Source organism: Bolinopsis microptera, chromosome 5, assembly GCF_026151205.1.
Source record: "Bolinopsis microptera isolate Bmic1 chromosome 5, MBARI_Bmic_1.0, whole genome shotgun sequence".
Classification (NCBI taxonomy): domain Eukaryota; kingdom Metazoa; phylum Ctenophora; class Tentaculata; order Lobata; family Bolinopsidae; genus Bolinopsis; species Bolinopsis microptera.
In genome coordinates, this window is record NC_087076.1 from 7,080,016 (window position 1) to 7,098,317 (window position 18,302).

General features: G+C 37.4%; 1 protein-coding gene across 4 annotated transcripts in view; it reads right to left on the reverse strand.

Moving 5' to 3' along the window:
• The window catches only part of LOC134815095 (ras GTPase-activating-like protein IQGAP2), a 41,139-nt gene extending 25,943 nt beyond the window's left edge, over positions 1-15,196 (reverse strand). For 2 of the 4 annotated variants that reach the window (XM_063823572.1, XM_063823570.1), the window contains exons 1-10: positions 13,784-15,196; positions 13,396-13,539; positions 13,012-13,128; positions 11,664-11,828; positions 11,096-11,113; positions 10,350-10,519; positions 9,641-9,698; positions 6,002-6,160; positions 3,796-3,946; positions 2,376-2,476 (exon numbers count right to left, since the gene is read on the reverse strand). In XM_063823572.1, coding sequence (XP_063679642.1) covers positions 2,376-2,476; positions 3,796-3,946; positions 6,002-6,160; positions 9,641-9,698; positions 10,350-10,519; positions 11,096-11,113; positions 11,664-11,828; positions 13,012-13,128; positions 13,396-13,539; positions 13,784-15,136 — 2,436 coding nt within the window. In that variant the 5' untranslated portion in view covers positions 15,137-15,196. The remainder of the gene's footprint in view (positions 1-2,375; positions 2,477-3,795; positions 3,947-6,001; positions 6,161-9,640; positions 9,699-10,349; positions 10,520-11,095; positions 11,114-11,663; positions 11,829-13,011; positions 13,129-13,395; positions 13,540-13,783) is intronic. The other 2 variants (XM_063823573.1, XM_063823571.1) reach the window with 1 other exon arrangement.
• Positions 15,197-18,302: the final 3,106 nt, after the last annotated feature.

An 18,302-nucleotide genomic window follows, 5' to 3' on the forward strand; every position in this document is an offset into this window, starting at 1 on the left:
TGATGTACCATGTTGACAGTAGAGAAGCGCATAGAACGTTGAAAATGTGTGAATTAGATTGTACAAAAGCCATACATTGCTACGGATCTCGCTGGGAGAAACTAACGTACGGTTCCCGCTGCTTTTAAGCAACATACAACATTGGAAACCGTCCAGAGCATTATTTTAGTACAATTAACGGCTGGAGGATATTGCAGATTTTTGCAACAATTCAGTTTTTAACCACGGTGAAGTGTTGAAACGTGGTGGTATGCACACGACCTGGTTTAAAGACTTTAGTTACGCCTTGTTGCTCTAGTTACGCCTTGTTGCTCTAGTTACGCCTTGTTGCTCTAGTTACGCCTTGTTGCTCTAGTTACGCCTTGTTGCTCTAGTTACGCCTTGTTGCTCTAGTTACGCCTTGTTGCTCTAGTTACGCCTTGTTGCTTCTAGTTACGCCTTGTTGCTCTAGTTACGCCTTGTTGCTCTAGTTACGCCTTGTTGCTCTAGTTACGCCTTGTTGCTCTAGTTACGCCTTGTTGCTCTAGTTACGCCTTGTTGCTCTAGTTACGCCTTGTTGCTCTAGTTACGCCTTGTTGCTCTAGTTACGCCTTGTTGCTTTAGTTACGCCTTGTTGCTCTAGTTACGCCTTGTTGCTCTAGTTACGCCTTGTTGCTCTAGTTACGCCTTGTTGCTCTAGTTACGCCTTGTTGGTCTAGTTACGCCTTGTTGCTCTAGTTACGCCTTGTTGCTCTAGTTACGCCTTGTTGGTCTAGTTACGCCTTGTTGCTCTAGTTACGCCTTGTTGCTCTAGTTACGCCTTGTTGCTCTAGTTACGCCTTGTTGCTCTAGTTACGCCTTGTTGCTCTAGTTACGCCTTGTTGCTCTAGTTACGCCTTGTTGCTCTAGTTACGCCTTGTTGGTCTAGTTACGCCTTGTTGGTCTAGTTACGCCTTGTTGCTCTAGTTACGCCTTGTTGCTCTAGTTACGCCTTGTTGGTCTAGTTACGCCTTGTTGCTCTAGTTACGCCTTGTTGCTCTAGTTACGCCTTGTTGCTCTAGTTACGCCTTGTTGCTCTAGTTACGCCTTGTTGCTCTAGTTACTAGTTACGCCTTGTTGCTCTAGTTACGCCTTGTTGCTTTAGTTACGCCTTGTTGCTCTAGTTACGCCTTGTTGCTTTAGTTACGCCTTGTTGCTCTAGTTACGCCTTGTTGCTCTAGTTACGCCTTGTTGCTCTAGTTACGCCTTGTTGCTCTAGTTACGCCTTGTTGCCCTAGTTACGCCTTGTTGCTCCAGGCTCGGATCGGTACGGCCGTGTGGGTGAAACAGTTTAGCCAGTATCAGCACCTACTTATCTTGTAGGCTTTCTTTGTAGTCCACCAGAGAACAAACGAGCCGTAAACACATACCAACTGTTAAACTCCAGACAATGGGAATCTTCAAACCAAGCCAGTCAAGTCTCTTCTACTACCTCTACATGCAGAGGGAACACGGGGTCTTGATATTTAGAGATACTCATTATTAGGCTGGGTTGTTTGGGCTCGTTCTATCCGGGGGAGGGTAGATAAAAAGCTTGCGGTTTTTGTGTAATATATCAAAGATAACAGATCTGACAGCGCGACACACATAATAGATTACGAATGTTGTTTAGACTTATTAGTCTGTGACATTGTACCAAGTGTACTTTAATGAGACAAACCTACCGTAAAAGCGCACGTGAAACGTTTGTAATTTTAAGTAACGTTTTCTGACGGTCAAAACACAAAGTTAATATTTAAATTTTATATGTTGTGCGAGGTACAATTCAAGGTAAACGATGACACTTATATTATGATAGTAATAGTATAACAAATATACCGTCTAGGTACAAACTTATTTCTCGCCTCATTATTCAATTAGTAGCTAATTATTCAATTAGTAGCTAATGGAACTTTAACTGACATCGTCCTAGGACGACAGTTTTCTTAAATAAAATCCATTCTCTTGGTATCTGGCTGTACATAAAAACGGTTCAAGCATCAGCGCTGAGTAAGCCACTTACTATGAATTTGTGTGTTTTCTTACACACAATTTCGTTAACTCCGCAACAAGACGACATCTATAAAACGTTGGGTAAATGCTTACATTCTTACAGACAATGTAACACATTAATTCCATGCTATATTGCTGGCATGTTTGCTGAATTGAAACGTTTAAACGGTGCCAAAGAACCTCCGTTAAGAACAATTAATCTTCAAAATCCTACAATAATGCCCAATATAAACTGTAACCGGAAATATACTATTTAAAGATTCCGATTGAGACGATTTTAATGTTCCACAGTACAATGTGAAGCTTTTTAAACAATAAAATAAAAAATAAAAACAATAAAAACAATAAAATCTAGTAAAAATCACCTTGAGTCCCCGGTTCTTGGGAACCACCTCGCCTCCCTTCTTCAGTTTCTTACTGGCTGTCACTACATCTGATAACGTCAGCCTGTTCTTCACTAGTAAACCTGCCGATAGTAAATTGTTAGCGGCTATTTTTACACTTTTCTATACTTTCAACGCTTTAACATAACTAGCAGGAACCCGTCTAACCCTAAAGAGACTAAAATAATTATTACCTATTTAATACGCGTTTTTGAAACCACTTGGGAGTCCAAATTTTGGGCACTCAAATTCTTATTCCTTGGCCAATTTTTATTTTTTCGTGCTGATTTGAAGGCCATTAAAGCATTTGAACCAGTCAAAAAATTTATATTGTATATCTTTTAAGGTTTTTGCGGAAAGTCGTGCTAAAGCTGATGCCGTGGTGTCAGTAAAATGGTACGGAAAACATATAATATATATCGTCTCGCTTTATACTAGTATATATTAGTAAGATAAAATGAGATTGAACTATAACAAGGAGGTCTTCAAGCTTGAAAATAACTGGAGTCCATAATATAATATATACAAATAACATAATATTATAGAATATATAACTAACATAATATATAATATATCTGTACTCGTTTCTAGTGTTTTTGTACGGATTACGTGTTTAAAATTGAATCTCAACAGAGATGAAAACATGGCTAATAAAATATGTAAGAGACGATTTCTTAGTTTGTTTCAGAAGTATTCTGCAATGTTTGAACATATTTGTAGACAGTTAACAGACTGGAAGAACTTTAAAAAGCTAAAAAGCTAAAGTTGTGTTAGCTATGTTAACTATGTGAAGCTAATAGGGTGATGGTTTAAACGGGGTCCCCGAGGGAATTTCAGGCGTAGTTAAAGTAACAGACGGTTTAACATTGAGTATCTAGTAGTCAGGAGCGTCAACACACACGGAGTAACCCATAGTATTGAGAATCAGAGGCATGTCATGTATGTGTAACATAAATCAACCTGCTCAAAATAGCAGATATGATTGAAAGCGATGTAAGGAATTTACATAATATGATAATATGACACCCGAATGTCCAATACCTGTATCACGATCCTACACTCAATCAGTGTTTGCTCGCACATTACAAGCAGAAGAATGCCAGAGTTAAAAGAAATTACGGTCTTCACAACGTTCCTTTGGTTGTGCTTACATGCGCATACTTTGACACGTCATAGGTACTTGCTTGCTTGTTTCTCGGTGTTGCCACCTTACCGCTTAAAGAATTTAACAAAAATTCCTTTTTTGGGTACCCGCCGACACGGCTTCCACAGCCGTAGTAGTGGAACTACCGCTGCTATGGTAACAATGTAACAATGATGAATAATACCAAATTACTGGAACTAAAGAGAAGTTGCATACCAAAAATCCAACTATAATATAAACATAATATAATATTCTAACCGATTTTGATGTCCATCTCATTGATTTCCTTCTCGAGCTGCTGGTTGTGTCTGATCTCCTTGACGATGGAAGCCTTGTGTTTCCTCAGTTCTGCCTCCTCTGCGTGATCTACTGCGGACTGGTCCAGCAGGTAGAGGAACTTGTACAGCACCTGGGATAGTATATAGTATTATAGTATTAAACTATTAAAATATTCTTTAGTATTGCAGTAAATATACTACAGCCTCACTTTAATATGTTAAGGTAATTGTTGTTGTTTAATGTTTATTAATCAGACCGGAAACTTCAGTCCACTATTTAAAATATGGATTAAAATAAATATAAAAAATATTTTTTTTTATTATTTTATTTTATTTAATGTTTATTAAGCAGACCGGAAACTTCAGTCCACTATTTAAAATATGGATTGAACTACGTCAATTAGTAAAGTTTGCAGTACAGGGCTGGCTTGTGAGAACGGATACCTGCAAATTGAATCTGCTGAATAAACAACAGATTTGACAATACCTTCTAACCATTACAATGACACACTGGGTATTAACATTCAAACGGTCCCAACCAGGGTCAAATATTAATTAGCGCAGGAACGTCTGAAATCTGCTGCATGGAAGGCTTACACACCTTGCTCATGATTAATGAATGAAGACATGTTATCATGATTATGAGTTGATAATATTACATATAAACATGATAAAGCACCGGGAGCAAGGGACAGTTAACGAGCCTAGATCTTTAGCTTGGTAATATCTACCTTTACAAGGTCCACTAATGTGGGGAGAATGCGGTTATGTGCGGGGACAGGGCTGTTCAGGGGCGCAATGACGTGCGAACAATTATTAGTGTACAGATGTTTGAATAGAAATAATAACTTAAAATATAAATAAATCAAAGTCTTACATTTATTACATAATATTCATAATATAAAATAGATGTTACGTAATAAATGTTAGAACTCAATTTATTTATATATTGATTGAAATAAATTTTCGTGCACATACAGAATGAATGGTTAATAATTTAATATATATGTAGACCAAGCTCTGTGCACGGGATGCTTCCTGGAAGAATCCAGTTCTTTTAGCGGGGCACCCTACCTAAAGCCAAATTGAGATATAATAATCATATTCCTAGAGAAATAATCAGAAATCGAATACCAATCAAATAATATGATATATATGAGTAGTAACCATATTTACTATGCAAAATGCCCCAACCACATAGTGTAATAATGCATGGGACAGGGAGGGGCGTTCTAAACCAATCCTAAATTGCTTTAAATACACCACGTTAAACAGCTCCAGCAGTTATTTATACACTGAGTATAGTAGCAATTAGCATCCAACACTTTTTATATGAGGGGTCGACAAACATACACACACTGACACGCAAATGCCGTAACACACACACACACACACACACACACACACGCAAATGCCGTAACACACACACACACACACACATACGCAAATGCCGTAACACACACACACACACACACACACGCAAATGCCGTAACACACACACACACACACGCGAATGCCGTAACACACACACACACACACACACACACACACACACACACACACACACACACACACACACACACACACACACACACACACACACACACACACACACACACACACACACACACACACACACACACACACACACACACACACACACACACACACACACACGCAAATGCCGTAGCACTCAGCTCAGGCACACGGAATCTACACGCAAGGTAACGTGATGGATCAGTGACAGTATATCCGGGGCCGTGGGGGCAGTGAACCACAGAAAACGGTGTAACCAGATACCTGTCGTATTTTATTAACCAATTTGAATTAGAATGGTGGTGTAACACAGCTGGTGTCACAGAACCACACACATAGCTGGCCCCCTGGGAACACACCTGGTAACACCTGGTAACACCTGGTAACACTCTGGTAACACACATGTCACCCTCGCTTCATAGCTGAACTATTCAACGGATTGTTGACTAATTGTTCGTTGTGGGAGCGCCAGTAAACCTTAAAAATCTTAACTCCGTGAAGGACTAATAAATCAGCATTTCTAAGCTTTCTTCGAGATCGGATCTCAAAATAGATGCTCAACACCTAGCCCGAGCAGTTTTAAATAATAGATTTTAAATAATGAGAGTCATAATTTCCCGCCTAATTTCCTCCATTTCCAGTTTCCTCACCTGAACTGAAGGCTTGTCCTGTGTGAGCTGAAGGTAGTTCTTCCTGATCTGATAGCCTCTGACCCAGGCTTGTATTCTGATAATATGTCTCATGTTGGCGTTCAGATAGTCTCTTCGGGCTTTCAGTTCTTTTCTGATTAGGTATCCCCTCCATAGACACTGAAAATTGTAGCACAGTTATATTTTGCTGTTTTGAGAATGAAATCAAAACATTTTGTATATGTAATAAGAGATTAGAGTAAAACTTGTTATACTGTGCTAGAGAATTGTAAGGATGATTTGCTGCTAAAAATTAAATAAGAGTGCCAATAATTATTAACGTAATTTAACGTGATATCGTGATATTATATCATCTTAACAATAAATATTCGGTACACGCTTTCTTCACTTGTGCTACGATACATTTCCTTTGAAAGTAGAGTTCTTAGCCCGTATTGCCCTGGACGGGTGAGTTACTGTTTGTAACAGTTTACCAAGTTGTGAGGTTGCTTTGACACGTGTAATACTATATACACACTAGTTACTACTACTCCAGTAATACTACTACACCGCACTTTCTCATCCTACTCTATATTTATTAATTAACCCGCGGTGGATATTATTGGACTACAATAAATGAACAGGAGAATCATTATTTGTTATGTAACTTTATCTTCAGGGCCACAGGGGTAACCGTGTGACCTATTCTCACTTTGTTTCAGAGAACAAAGGAAATGGTACCGGTCACGTGATGCCTAAATAAGGAGATCTGCATCTTTCTCAAAATCACCACAAGTGACCACATTATACAAGGGAACCTGTCTAGTTGTTTCATGTAAATGTGTTGATAAACAGAGATGAATGATAATGTGAGTTGATGTGGGTATGATCTCATATTCAGTAGAGTAAGGGACCTTATCTCTCCAGTGTAACTCAACACCATGAGGTATGAACCGAGATGAAACGTGTTTGTGTCCGTGTAAAATGGTGTCAAACCATTTACCATGTATAACACCAGTTGGTTATGATTATCACAGTTTTTATACAGTACACAGAACCTGGCTAAACGTTCATTTTATGGCCTTGTTAAGAGGCTCAATTTAGCTCTACATTCCTGAAATACCAATCCGAAAAGAAATGTCTAGCACCCATGTGGAAAACAAGCCAAGTTCCTGAAAAGGCCAAGTGTTGAAACATTTAAAAGTGGATGTTGAGAGTTTTCTTAAACTTTAAAAGGAGGTCCGACGACCAATGACCACGGCCGGAGTTTCTAATTTCACCTATCTATACGGTGCGGTAGTGAGATCAAAGGGCACTTGTTTCCAGCAAGTGGTTGAATTGTGACACTTAACGATTTTATTTACGGTGTTATCTAACGAGTTTCTTTACTGATGTATGCATTACATAACAATATAACCTCTAACAAAATGGGACCCTCAGAAACTACCTTAAATAACCGTTACATTACGAAGACAAATGTAAATACTTCCCTTATCCGATGCTTATTCGAGCTTATCATTAAGAATTAAAACAAGCTCCTACATATTATAGAGCCAGGATGTGGAGTGTGGACTGATTAAAGCACTTCCATAATACTCCACAAATGTAATAAATTTGTAGTGTTGTATATAGTTTATGATTTTTAACGACTGATCGAATATCCAACTAAATTTATTGAGATATTTATCCCAACACGACATTCCAGAAATGTTTGGATAATTGTTCCGTTGCTGAACAGACAAACAGTTGACTATTTACATGTTCATTCATTACAAATCAACCGTTATTTTCTTTGCTTATCAGTGAATTGTTCCGTGTGCAAGGAAGTACACAGATATTTTTATTCAATAAAGTGTGACTCCAGGCGCAAACCTACTTTGTCGTAATTTTAAAATTTGTCGTATTTAAAAATAGCATGAATAATTATTGTGTGAGCAATAAGTTTATATAAGCAGTAACAGGTTGTTATTTGTTACAAACGTTCACAAATACTTTCTTTATTTTGTCCATATAGTGACAGGTGCCAAGATACTGTAACAATATCCTGTTTTATCCTGGCATATGATAATTAAAAGAAAATAATATGATCGTATAAACAAACGATCATGTAATATTTATTATGTATTAACAGCTTTGTCGGCGGCTAACAATCATGTGTTAAGTTCATGTGTCGCACCAAAATGCTGGTAATGATGAATGCTTGCAATATGTATTGTGTGCGTATTGAGTAAATAAAATAATGAGAATGGCAATATTAATAAATACAATAGTCGGTATCACAAGACCGTTATTAGACAAGTAGAGAACTATAACACACGTATTATAGTATAATAATATGGACATCTTCATTTGAAGTTTAGGATATTGTTACATTCAAAAATAGTGTTTTTACATTAGTGGCATAATTTTGGCATCTGTTAATCGATCATGTTCAGAAGTTCTGAACATTAATCACATGACCCATACTCCCATATTATGCACTCTTCGAAATGTAAAATCCATTGTTCGTGTTCTTAGGCAGTATAATGTTAAAAAGGCTGCCGACCGAATTTAGGCGATATCTTATCGATATGTGGCAGGCTTATATCATTTGATGAAACTAATTATACTATGAAACTAATTATATTATATTATTATGATGAACCTTTTTTATATTGATAAACCACCAATTATATGAAGTTAGTTGAGATCATGAATAATAGCAATGATATTTCTCATATTATTTCTAATATCTCTAGAGTTTATACCCTGTTGAGTGTGAGTGTTAGTATTATCTATCACGTGTGCAGAATTAGACTTAATAGTTATGATAAAACAACTCTCATAACCACGTGACCTCCTTATTTGGGCATCACGTGACCGCTTATCATCCAATAACAGGAGACTTATTCTTGCTACGGTGCTACGATTTGAACATTAAATTGTTAGAGTTGCGTTCAGTCTTAACTACTAAACCAGTGTGAATGGTGATCATCTGCTTTAAGAGCGGTAATGAGTACTACTGTATCTACTCAGTGTCAAGAATAACACATCAAGTCTGAAGTAGCGTTTACGTCTTGGTTAAGATCCAATACTCATACTGGATGGAGGGGTTATGATATTATGTATCTACAATGTGGATCTAACATGGAACAAGTTTTTATTTATAAAATATAATAGTTTAAATTTACCTAGATCTCGTAAGGCCGAGCGTGAGTTTTTAACATTGTAGTGTTTGGTAGGGAGCATCACAGCTCTCAACAGACAGAGTGAAACAAGACAAATGACTGATGAAAATTAAATGAAATAATCGACGTTTCGGTACTCATCATGGAATTTTAATAAGATTAATGATTAAATCAAAAAGGGTCTGACTTAAGTAGATGAGCTCAGTTATAGGAACTAAAACGAGTAAGTAAGGTGGTCCCCAACTTGAAGTTGGCTAAACATGCACGGTAGTTTAAAATAATATGCTGCTCTAAAAATAATACATCCAAACAATAAGTTAAAATATAAGTTCCAACAGCGCATAATTCTGTTGGAGCTTAATATTTTAAAATGCCAATGAGTGCCGAAACGTCGACCATTTCATTTAGCTTTCACCAGTCATTTGCCTTGTTTCACTTTGTATATATCGAAAGCAGTGATGCTCCCTACTGAACACTACAAAGTTAAATTTACCTGAATTCTCAGAGCAGCCTCCTCGTTCTCGTGTAAAAACTTCAGTCTGGCCTTAAACCTGAGAAATGAAAAGTGAGCTGCAGGACTCCTAGGAATGCGGACTACAAAGTTCGTGCATCCTGATATTCAGAATAGTTTGTAAAATATGCAGGGTGGAGAATGGAGATATTTGTACCAATGTTGTCTAGTTCAAAAGGTCTGATCATGCCCATGGGATCGAACTTCTCAAGCCATACCAAAATTTTGTGAAACAATTTAAACTTTTGTCGCTCATGCCCAGCCTATAAAATATACTGCGCATGATAGATGTGTCATAATGCAGCTCTTTTGAGCAACACAGATTCCAGAGGCGCCGGCACCGTTAAATTTTCAGATGATCGTTAAATTGTATTTCCTCCTGCACCCGCCTTGGCAGTTGGCAGGTCAGTATAGGTAGTCGTGTAAGACATGATAAGTGGTGTGACAGTGGTGTTACAGTGGTGTTACAGTGGTGTTACAGTGGTGTTACAGTCATTTTGAGAATGTAACAGCTCATCATTCACAGTGTAGCCTGTAAAGTCGAGTGAGTGCGCGTTTGTTCGGTCAAGTCATTGTACATGAACAGAAAATGAATGTAGTGTTTTGATTAATTTCCAATATATACAATTAAACAGTGTTAAATTATTGGCGCCACTAACTAATACAGCGGGAATAGTTTTTCCGGGTTTACCTCTTTCTAGCCATGCTCATGCGCGCAATACTCTGCAGGCGGACCACAGCGTCCACATTGGTATCGAACCACTCGTCACGGAGCCGCTTGGCTGTGACACGTGACACGATCCATTGAATCTCATCCTGCGCCATATAGTGGGAAACTTCTGATGCTCCTTCTGGTTTAACCTGATGGAGAAGAGAAAAGGTTCAGGTCACACGATTAGGGGGGTTTAATTATAGGTTAATTGAAAGATAATTGAATCATGATATTATGATTAATTTAACCAACATTAAGACAGTAATAATCTGCAAGTTAAGTTAGTTGTATGCAAGCTGGCCGGGCAAAGTTAGAATGTAGTTGCCCGCGTCAGCTGAAAAGGAAGACACTATACAATGTTATACATTACAGCAAATAATTAACCAGTGTCATTAAAACCCTAAGGGGAGGGAAGCGTCACACAACGTGGTATAAAAACAGTCAAACACCTCAAATCGTGAGTGATTTGCAGTAATTGGCCTATTACCCAACTGACGTGTGTAATTGAATGAAATGATCAGATTATAAAACACAAAAAGTATAAAATGTTTAAAAAATGTGTAGTTTAGTAATCGCTAGCATAGCATTAGACTGGGCATGCGATTGGTTTAAATGGTGTGAAATGGAGGTTAGAAATGTAAGAAATGAAAGAAATGTAAGAAATGTAGCATCCCGCTGCTTTGTTTCACAAATAAATCTTAGCAAATATCGGGCTAGCTACTTACGGAATTCAATTCAGTTTGCTGTGATAGAATCATTAGTGAATTAATTATCATTAACATATTATCCTGTTAAATTGTTTGCATTCCTTCTAGCAGCTCAAATATCATGCATATTTTGCATGTAAAACGGCGACTGTTTCTCATTTGTTATAATATTACACAACATTAATAAGGACGAATGCCAGGATAACATCAGCTTAAATTTCTCCGATCTGTAAGGCATTATTAGATTAAATATCGCTATTTGGTTAACGAACAGTTACTCTTACATCATAGCACTAACGGTATTTCAGATCTCAGGACACTCACATGTTTTATTACGAGTTTTATGAGGGATTACGTTTTGAGCAGCGTTTATTCAGAAAAAATACAGGTCGAACAGTGGGCATAATTATTTCAATTTTCAAAGGTCAAAATGATTGTTGCAATGCTTCATTCACAACGAGCTGGGTAAATCGAGAGCTGCATAAAGGTGCTCTCACGCTCAATGTGTACTTTAAAGATGTATTAGTAATGGTTAAACTGTTCACTAAATAGCTACTACGTCAATGAAGCGTTTAATATAACCTACCCAGACAAGCTCTTTGGACTCGGGATTGTAGAAAAATATCTGATTGTCAGGACTTCGCATTTCAATCCAGGAGCTGTCGCCCTCTGCAATCTCAGACTCTGTTTTCTTTACTGAGATACCTTCTTTTATCCACACGTGGTAGTCATCGGCACATCTTTCTAATACCTGCAATATCATGACAATATAAATTATAATCATTTGTATGTTATACACTGTGCAATATAAGATTTTATTATTGTACGAGATGTATGATCATTGCGTGAGTGTGTTCGTGACAAAGAAAGCAAGCAAGGAACCTGACCAGTAATCAGGGACCAGATCACGTCTACCTTAGAAATGGGGAATTTCTAATTGTATTGTATAATTATCTAGGTATCACATTATTACACACACAGTCATAATGTGATAGTTGAGAGTTTAAATCAATCAATAAACAGATCGTAAATGTTGCGAATTGACATCGCACGGACAGAGTTTCTAGTAGGAATTGTGAATAAGTCAGCTGACTACAGCTGACTACAGCTGATTACAGCTGACTGCAGCTGACTGCAGCTGACTACAGCTGACTGCAGCTGACTACAGCTGACTACAGCTGACTACAGCTGACTGCAGCTGACTACAGCTGACTACAGCCGGCTACAGCTGACTGCAGCTGACTACAGCTGACTACAGCTGACTACAGCTGACTACAACTGACTACAGCTGACTACAGCTGACTACAGATCAAGGGATCCTTTCCAAGTGCCAAGGTATGTTACATTCGACCCAGCGTTATTGAGACATACAAATATTCTAAACTTTCATACAATGCTCACACTTAGAAGTGTAATAAAAACTACTGAAACCCGGAAAATAGCTTTTTAAAACAAACTTTAAAACCCATCACAAAGTACTTAAGTAAGCAGTTCATAAAACTTGTACAAAGTTCGAGGAAATAACAGCAGCTTACGCCAAGAGCAAGATGATTGTACTCGAAGATCAGGTTCTCCAGTTATTTGCTCCAGTTTTGAAATGGCCATCAGCCAAGTTTCAGAGAAGATTTTAAAGTGTTTTTCTCAAAACAGCTACTATTGAATTAAAGTGTGCTTCTCAAAACAGCTATTATTGAATTGACAACAGCACATTGTTGTAAAGTCTTAGTCTCCTAGAAGTACATGTATTTTTACAAACGTTCTTAGATGAAATTAGATTTTAAAGAGTCTAATCAAGAAATACATACAATTTCAAACACGCCAATAATTCTGACACCCTGCTGTACAACTAAAACTAATGACATAATATGCTGAATCGAATGTTAATAACTAATAAATTCTTTTATTGTGGCCGAAGTAAATGGTTAATAACGTACCTCTTTGATACCAGCAGCTTGAACATGTAGAGCTCCTAGGGTCTCCTGTGGGTCGTCTTGAACCAAACACCCGTTTATATTGGCTATCGCCTCCGCAAACCGCCGTACCTCTTTCAGCTGAAAAATTGGGATCAGATTAGGATACATTAAAACAATAACTTCGCCGGACATACTTATTTTGGATCAGTTGATTTCTGGCACTTTGCCCAACTAAAGACATAATAACATTCCGAATACATCAGCCGTACCGAATAGACTAGAACAAATTGCAAACTCAACGCACTGAACTACTCCGGCCCGGGGATTGAAGCACTTTTTGTACCTTCCGAATAAATCTCTGAGTTTTAAAGGAGACATGTTCTACGTGAGTGACGTCACATTTACCTGGTTGTTTACAGCCTTGATACAGTCCTGTATGTTAGCGTGAGTCAATCGAATAGTAATGGGTTCTTCTAGTTCTACACCTTCCTTTTCAGCTTCTTTCTCGGCTCTGTCTTGCAACTTTGCGAGTTCAAAGAATAAGGTAGCCTGAAGAAAAATATATGAGAGTTAAAAATCTAATTATAACGATTAAGTTATGATTCATTAGAAGCATTGCATGACCACCATGAATATATTAAGATGCCATGTATATTATTTATTAAATACATGATCAAATCAGGGTTCATCATCATTATTGGAGCCCTCCCTCCCTCACTCTTATAAAAATAAATGATGATTCATAAACTAATAATTTATTCAATTAAGCTACAGAACTATCAAGGTAGGTAACCTGATATTTTGGGGCAGCATTCTTGTGAAGAGTTGGGAGCTTGAATGCGACGTGGTGAAGTGCCTCAAATGTTCCATCGATGTTGGATGCCAAAAAGTTCTCATGCAAAGCCTTCAGAGCTCCCTCGAGGTCTCTTCTTTTTCTCATTTCTTCATTGGCCAACTCTAAAACTTCTTGAATTTCATCAACGTTGAGATTACCTTCCTTTGATAGCTTTGCAGCCTTGAGAAATTCGAGATACAAGTCGTAGTTCAAGTCATTCACGTTCTTTAATCGAGAAGCAGTTACTTGCAGTGCAGCAAGTAATGTTTGGGCACAGTCGCCCATCGCACATCTATTGATTTCTGCAATGGCAGCTCTGAACTTACTTTCAGCAATTTCTTTTCGAACTATATCATTGATATCATCAATAATGTCCTGGATTTCAGTATGAGTCAGATAGAATTCGTAAATGTCACTTTCCTCCGATGTTTTACCTTCTTCCAGAGCAGTCTCAGTTTTATCAAGCTTTGCCAAAAACAAAATTTCGTGGTACCTTACACTGTTAGGAATTTCAATGTAGTTGAGATAAGCTTTCTTGTTGTTAAGTGCCTTGAGTGTAACTTCTGGGTCTTCCTTTTGGAGAATTTCGTTGATAACAATAACAGCAGCATGTTTACCTGCCTCATCAACACCTATTTCCTTCTCCAAAATACCACCAATTTTGTTAAATGCAGGAATAGATATACCATAGTCCTCCAAAGCTCTTCTCATCTCAGTAATGTCCTCTTCCGTAAATTCTGCAATACCAAGCAAATTCTCGATGTTTGGAGCCTTTCCCAGTTTACTCAACCAGATACTAAGGGCATGAATACAATAGATGACCTTTGGCATATTTTTCTTGTCATATAAATCAGGTGTGGTAGGAAAAAATATCTGAGGAAGTCCAATGCTAGCCATGGCTCTCATCCAGTAGTTGATATTGTCAGTATGTTTGAAATGAAGACCCCTCACGTTAAAGCGCTCCAAGTCAGGATCATAAATCCTTTTCTTAGTAACAATTTCAGGAGCAAAATAATGTCCTAACTTGGCAAGAATAACTCCATTCCGCAGGGCCTCCTCAATGTCCATTGTTGGTCCCAAATCTTCCTCGATACAAGCTTCGATCCAGTTTTTAGCTTCTTCTAAATGGCACAGGTACTCATACGCCATGTTCTGCTGCCTTGCCTCATCCATGTTATCAGCTGTAATTCTATCATCAACACCATTTTCCTCCCCATCGTAAAAACGTGGAGTGTCATGGATGTTCTGGGTTTTGGCTCTCACATTTGCCACCCCACCAAACAATTGAGTTGAGCCATCAGTTTCAGTCATTTTTTATGAATAGGTACATTTCCTTTCAACCATGCCTGAAAACCATGCCAATTGACAAAATTGTATCAAGAAATTAAAAGGTTTTTTAAGTTAATTTCAATTCGACTGATCATGAATTGACCAGCATATTTCATAAATATTCTTCATAAATAAATACAGTCATGACTAACATACATCTGATTTCCCCAAATAACTATTGGGCAGTACCTGTGTACACACAGCCAGCCAGAAGTCCAGACCTTACACCATGTGAAGATGACAGTATCCAAATCAAATCAAATCAAATCAAAATATAATGACACAAACATCATCACACATCATCAAAAATATATCTACTAAAGTTTTAAAAATATCTTAAATCTATTGGCCTAAACAACCAAGATAAAATGAATCTAATTTACATACTTTCCACTACTATATAAGTTAATAAAGCGTTTCTTAGCAACATGAGGATGACACACAAGATATTCATTGTGCTTCTCTTTATTAGTAGCATAATTTAATCCCTCAATCTTTCCTAATACTTCGTCCGAAACATACCAAAAATGAATATCATTTACGGATCCGTTTAAAATAGTCTCTTTTTTGAAAGCCTCTAATCTTATTTTAAAACTTAACACAGTCCCACAATTCTTGACATCCGAGGGGAGTTTGTTCCAATATGGTCTCACCCTCTCCGGAAGAAAAGAACTGTGGACTTTCTTCATTTTACTTCTACTTTTACTGCATCTACTGTTTGATACCACATTAAGACCAGATCTGCTCATACTGAACAAACCAGCTCCGTAATTGGCCAAACCACTTATCATTTTAAAAGATTCAATGAGGTCCCCACGTATTCACCGCTCTGCCAGCGTTGTCAAATTGAGGATTTTCAGTCGACGACTGTATGGAAGAGTACCCACCTTGTCAATCAGACGGGTAAACCGCCTCTGGACGCTCTCCAGCTCCAAGATGATCCCCCAACTTCCATGAGCCGCAACTGGAGTCCACAATTGAACACAATACTCTAAATGGGGTCTTATTAAAGCTTTGTAAATGGATATCATCACAGATTTTTCCCTGATAATCAGATTTCTAACAATCCAACATATCATTCTGTTGGCTTTAGATATTGAAGCCTTAATCTGTTCATTCCAAAGCAGAGAGTTATGGGTTATAACTCCCAAGTCTTTTTCCTGTACAGATTCTGCCAATGTAACTCCATTAAGAGAATAACTTGATCTTGGGTTATCGTTAACATCTAAATGCATTACTGAACACTTAGTAGGATTAAACTTTAAAAGCCATTTACTCTCCCACATCTCTAGTTCGTTCAGATCATTAGCTATAGTTTCATGCTCGGAGGCATTAGCTATAAGCTTAAGATCATCAGCAAATATTTTAACTTTACTTTTAATAATCCAAGAAGCCTAACCACCGAAGGTATACATTAGGGTAGATGGTTGTCTGTCCTAATGTTTATCTTTAGTAATTGGGCTATTTGGGTACTTAGGCCAAAGATTTCACTCATTTAAAACTTCAACTTCTTGGTTGACACAGTTACATAAAAAACAATTAAGGTCTTCCAGTCAGAAGACCTTCAGAAACTGAGATTCAATGCCTGTGTGTGAACATCTGGGCACCCGAAACTATACCAGAAATAAGTAGTAGAGTGTTTCTCGGAACTTTAAACCTTTGGGAAAGTTTGTGCTCAGTCTCAGAAATGTTAGGGGTTTTTGGAGGCTGTGAGCATTAAATGTGCTAAACTTCCTGAATGATACCCCTTTTCTCACTTACTTAATACTTGCACACCTTGTGTACTATTCAAGAAGTGTTAAAACCAAACCAAATCAATTAATCAAATCAAATAACAATGACACAAACATCTTCACTCATCATAATAAATATTTCTACAAAAGTTTTTAATTAGAAGTGTTAGAATCAAAACTAATTTGCTACAAAATAAGTCATCAATTACATTTCAGTTGACCTGCTTGTAAATTACTTGTTTTCTCGTTCATTACCAGAACTATCTATTAGTCTATCTATCTAGTTTTTTGTGCACTCTCTGCAATTGATGGCACAAGCGAGTCTCCAACCGATTAAAAGTCCATCATCCATGGGACCGCCAAGCCCAACAGTTTATTCTTAGGGTAAGAATCACTGAATAGAATAACTGACATGGGATAGTTTTATTTGCCTAATTAATGTGTTTCATGTGTTGTTTACAGATGGATTATGATTCTAAAGGTTATTCCCCTATTTGAACCAATATTTGATTAGAACATTGAGGCTAAAATTGTGCAGCGTAATTTAGATTCTTCCTCTCAGACCTTTAAAGATAATCAATCTTGTTGGGTTCAATTTAACTACACATTTTAAGATAAGATTTCATGAGTCAATTATTAACCCTACAATAGGTAACATTGAAATCGAGATCATTACTACGATACCAGTCGAATGATACATATACAGTTATAATTTATTTACTTTAAGCAACATTCTGTCGATATTTTGAATGGCTTCACAAGGTTCCGTATCTAGTATTGGCGGTCAGCTTAACACCCATGTTGATTTACATATGGTGGTCTATCTCCTACCTAGCTTGCAAGTCTCTTGCTCGCTTTTCTGTTCCCTCACTTAAAGTTTACAAGAATGAAGAAACTTATATTTTATTATGAAAAAGGGCGCAGCGAATAGGGATTGGCGTGTCAAATAAGTTTGTCATAGCTCCACAGTCCTGTAGAAAAAGACAAAAAACAGAGTTTGCAGTATTTGAAAACAATTCCACTTCGACTAGGCGTGCCGCGCGCATTATCAATTATTATGATCATAATTGCTTTGCTTTTTTAAAATATATTAATATGAAAAAATTGCCAATTATCAAGTCAACGTGTCAGAATTCAAACGACAAGTACATAAAAATTAACGGGTGATACTCGTAAAATATTTGTTCAACTCGGCGCGCGTCCTGGTCGGTTGTAAACCTACAACGTAAAAACAATTAATTTTTAAAGAATTTCACCGCGCCGCGCGAATTATCATCAATCATTCCTGTTCATGCTTCGCATCGACGAAATCAAAGATCTCGTGATTGCAATTGCAATTGCTTTGCTTTGCAAAGCAACAATCTGGAAGGGTTAACATCGTCAATTAATTGTAATTATCAATGATTAATGCAATT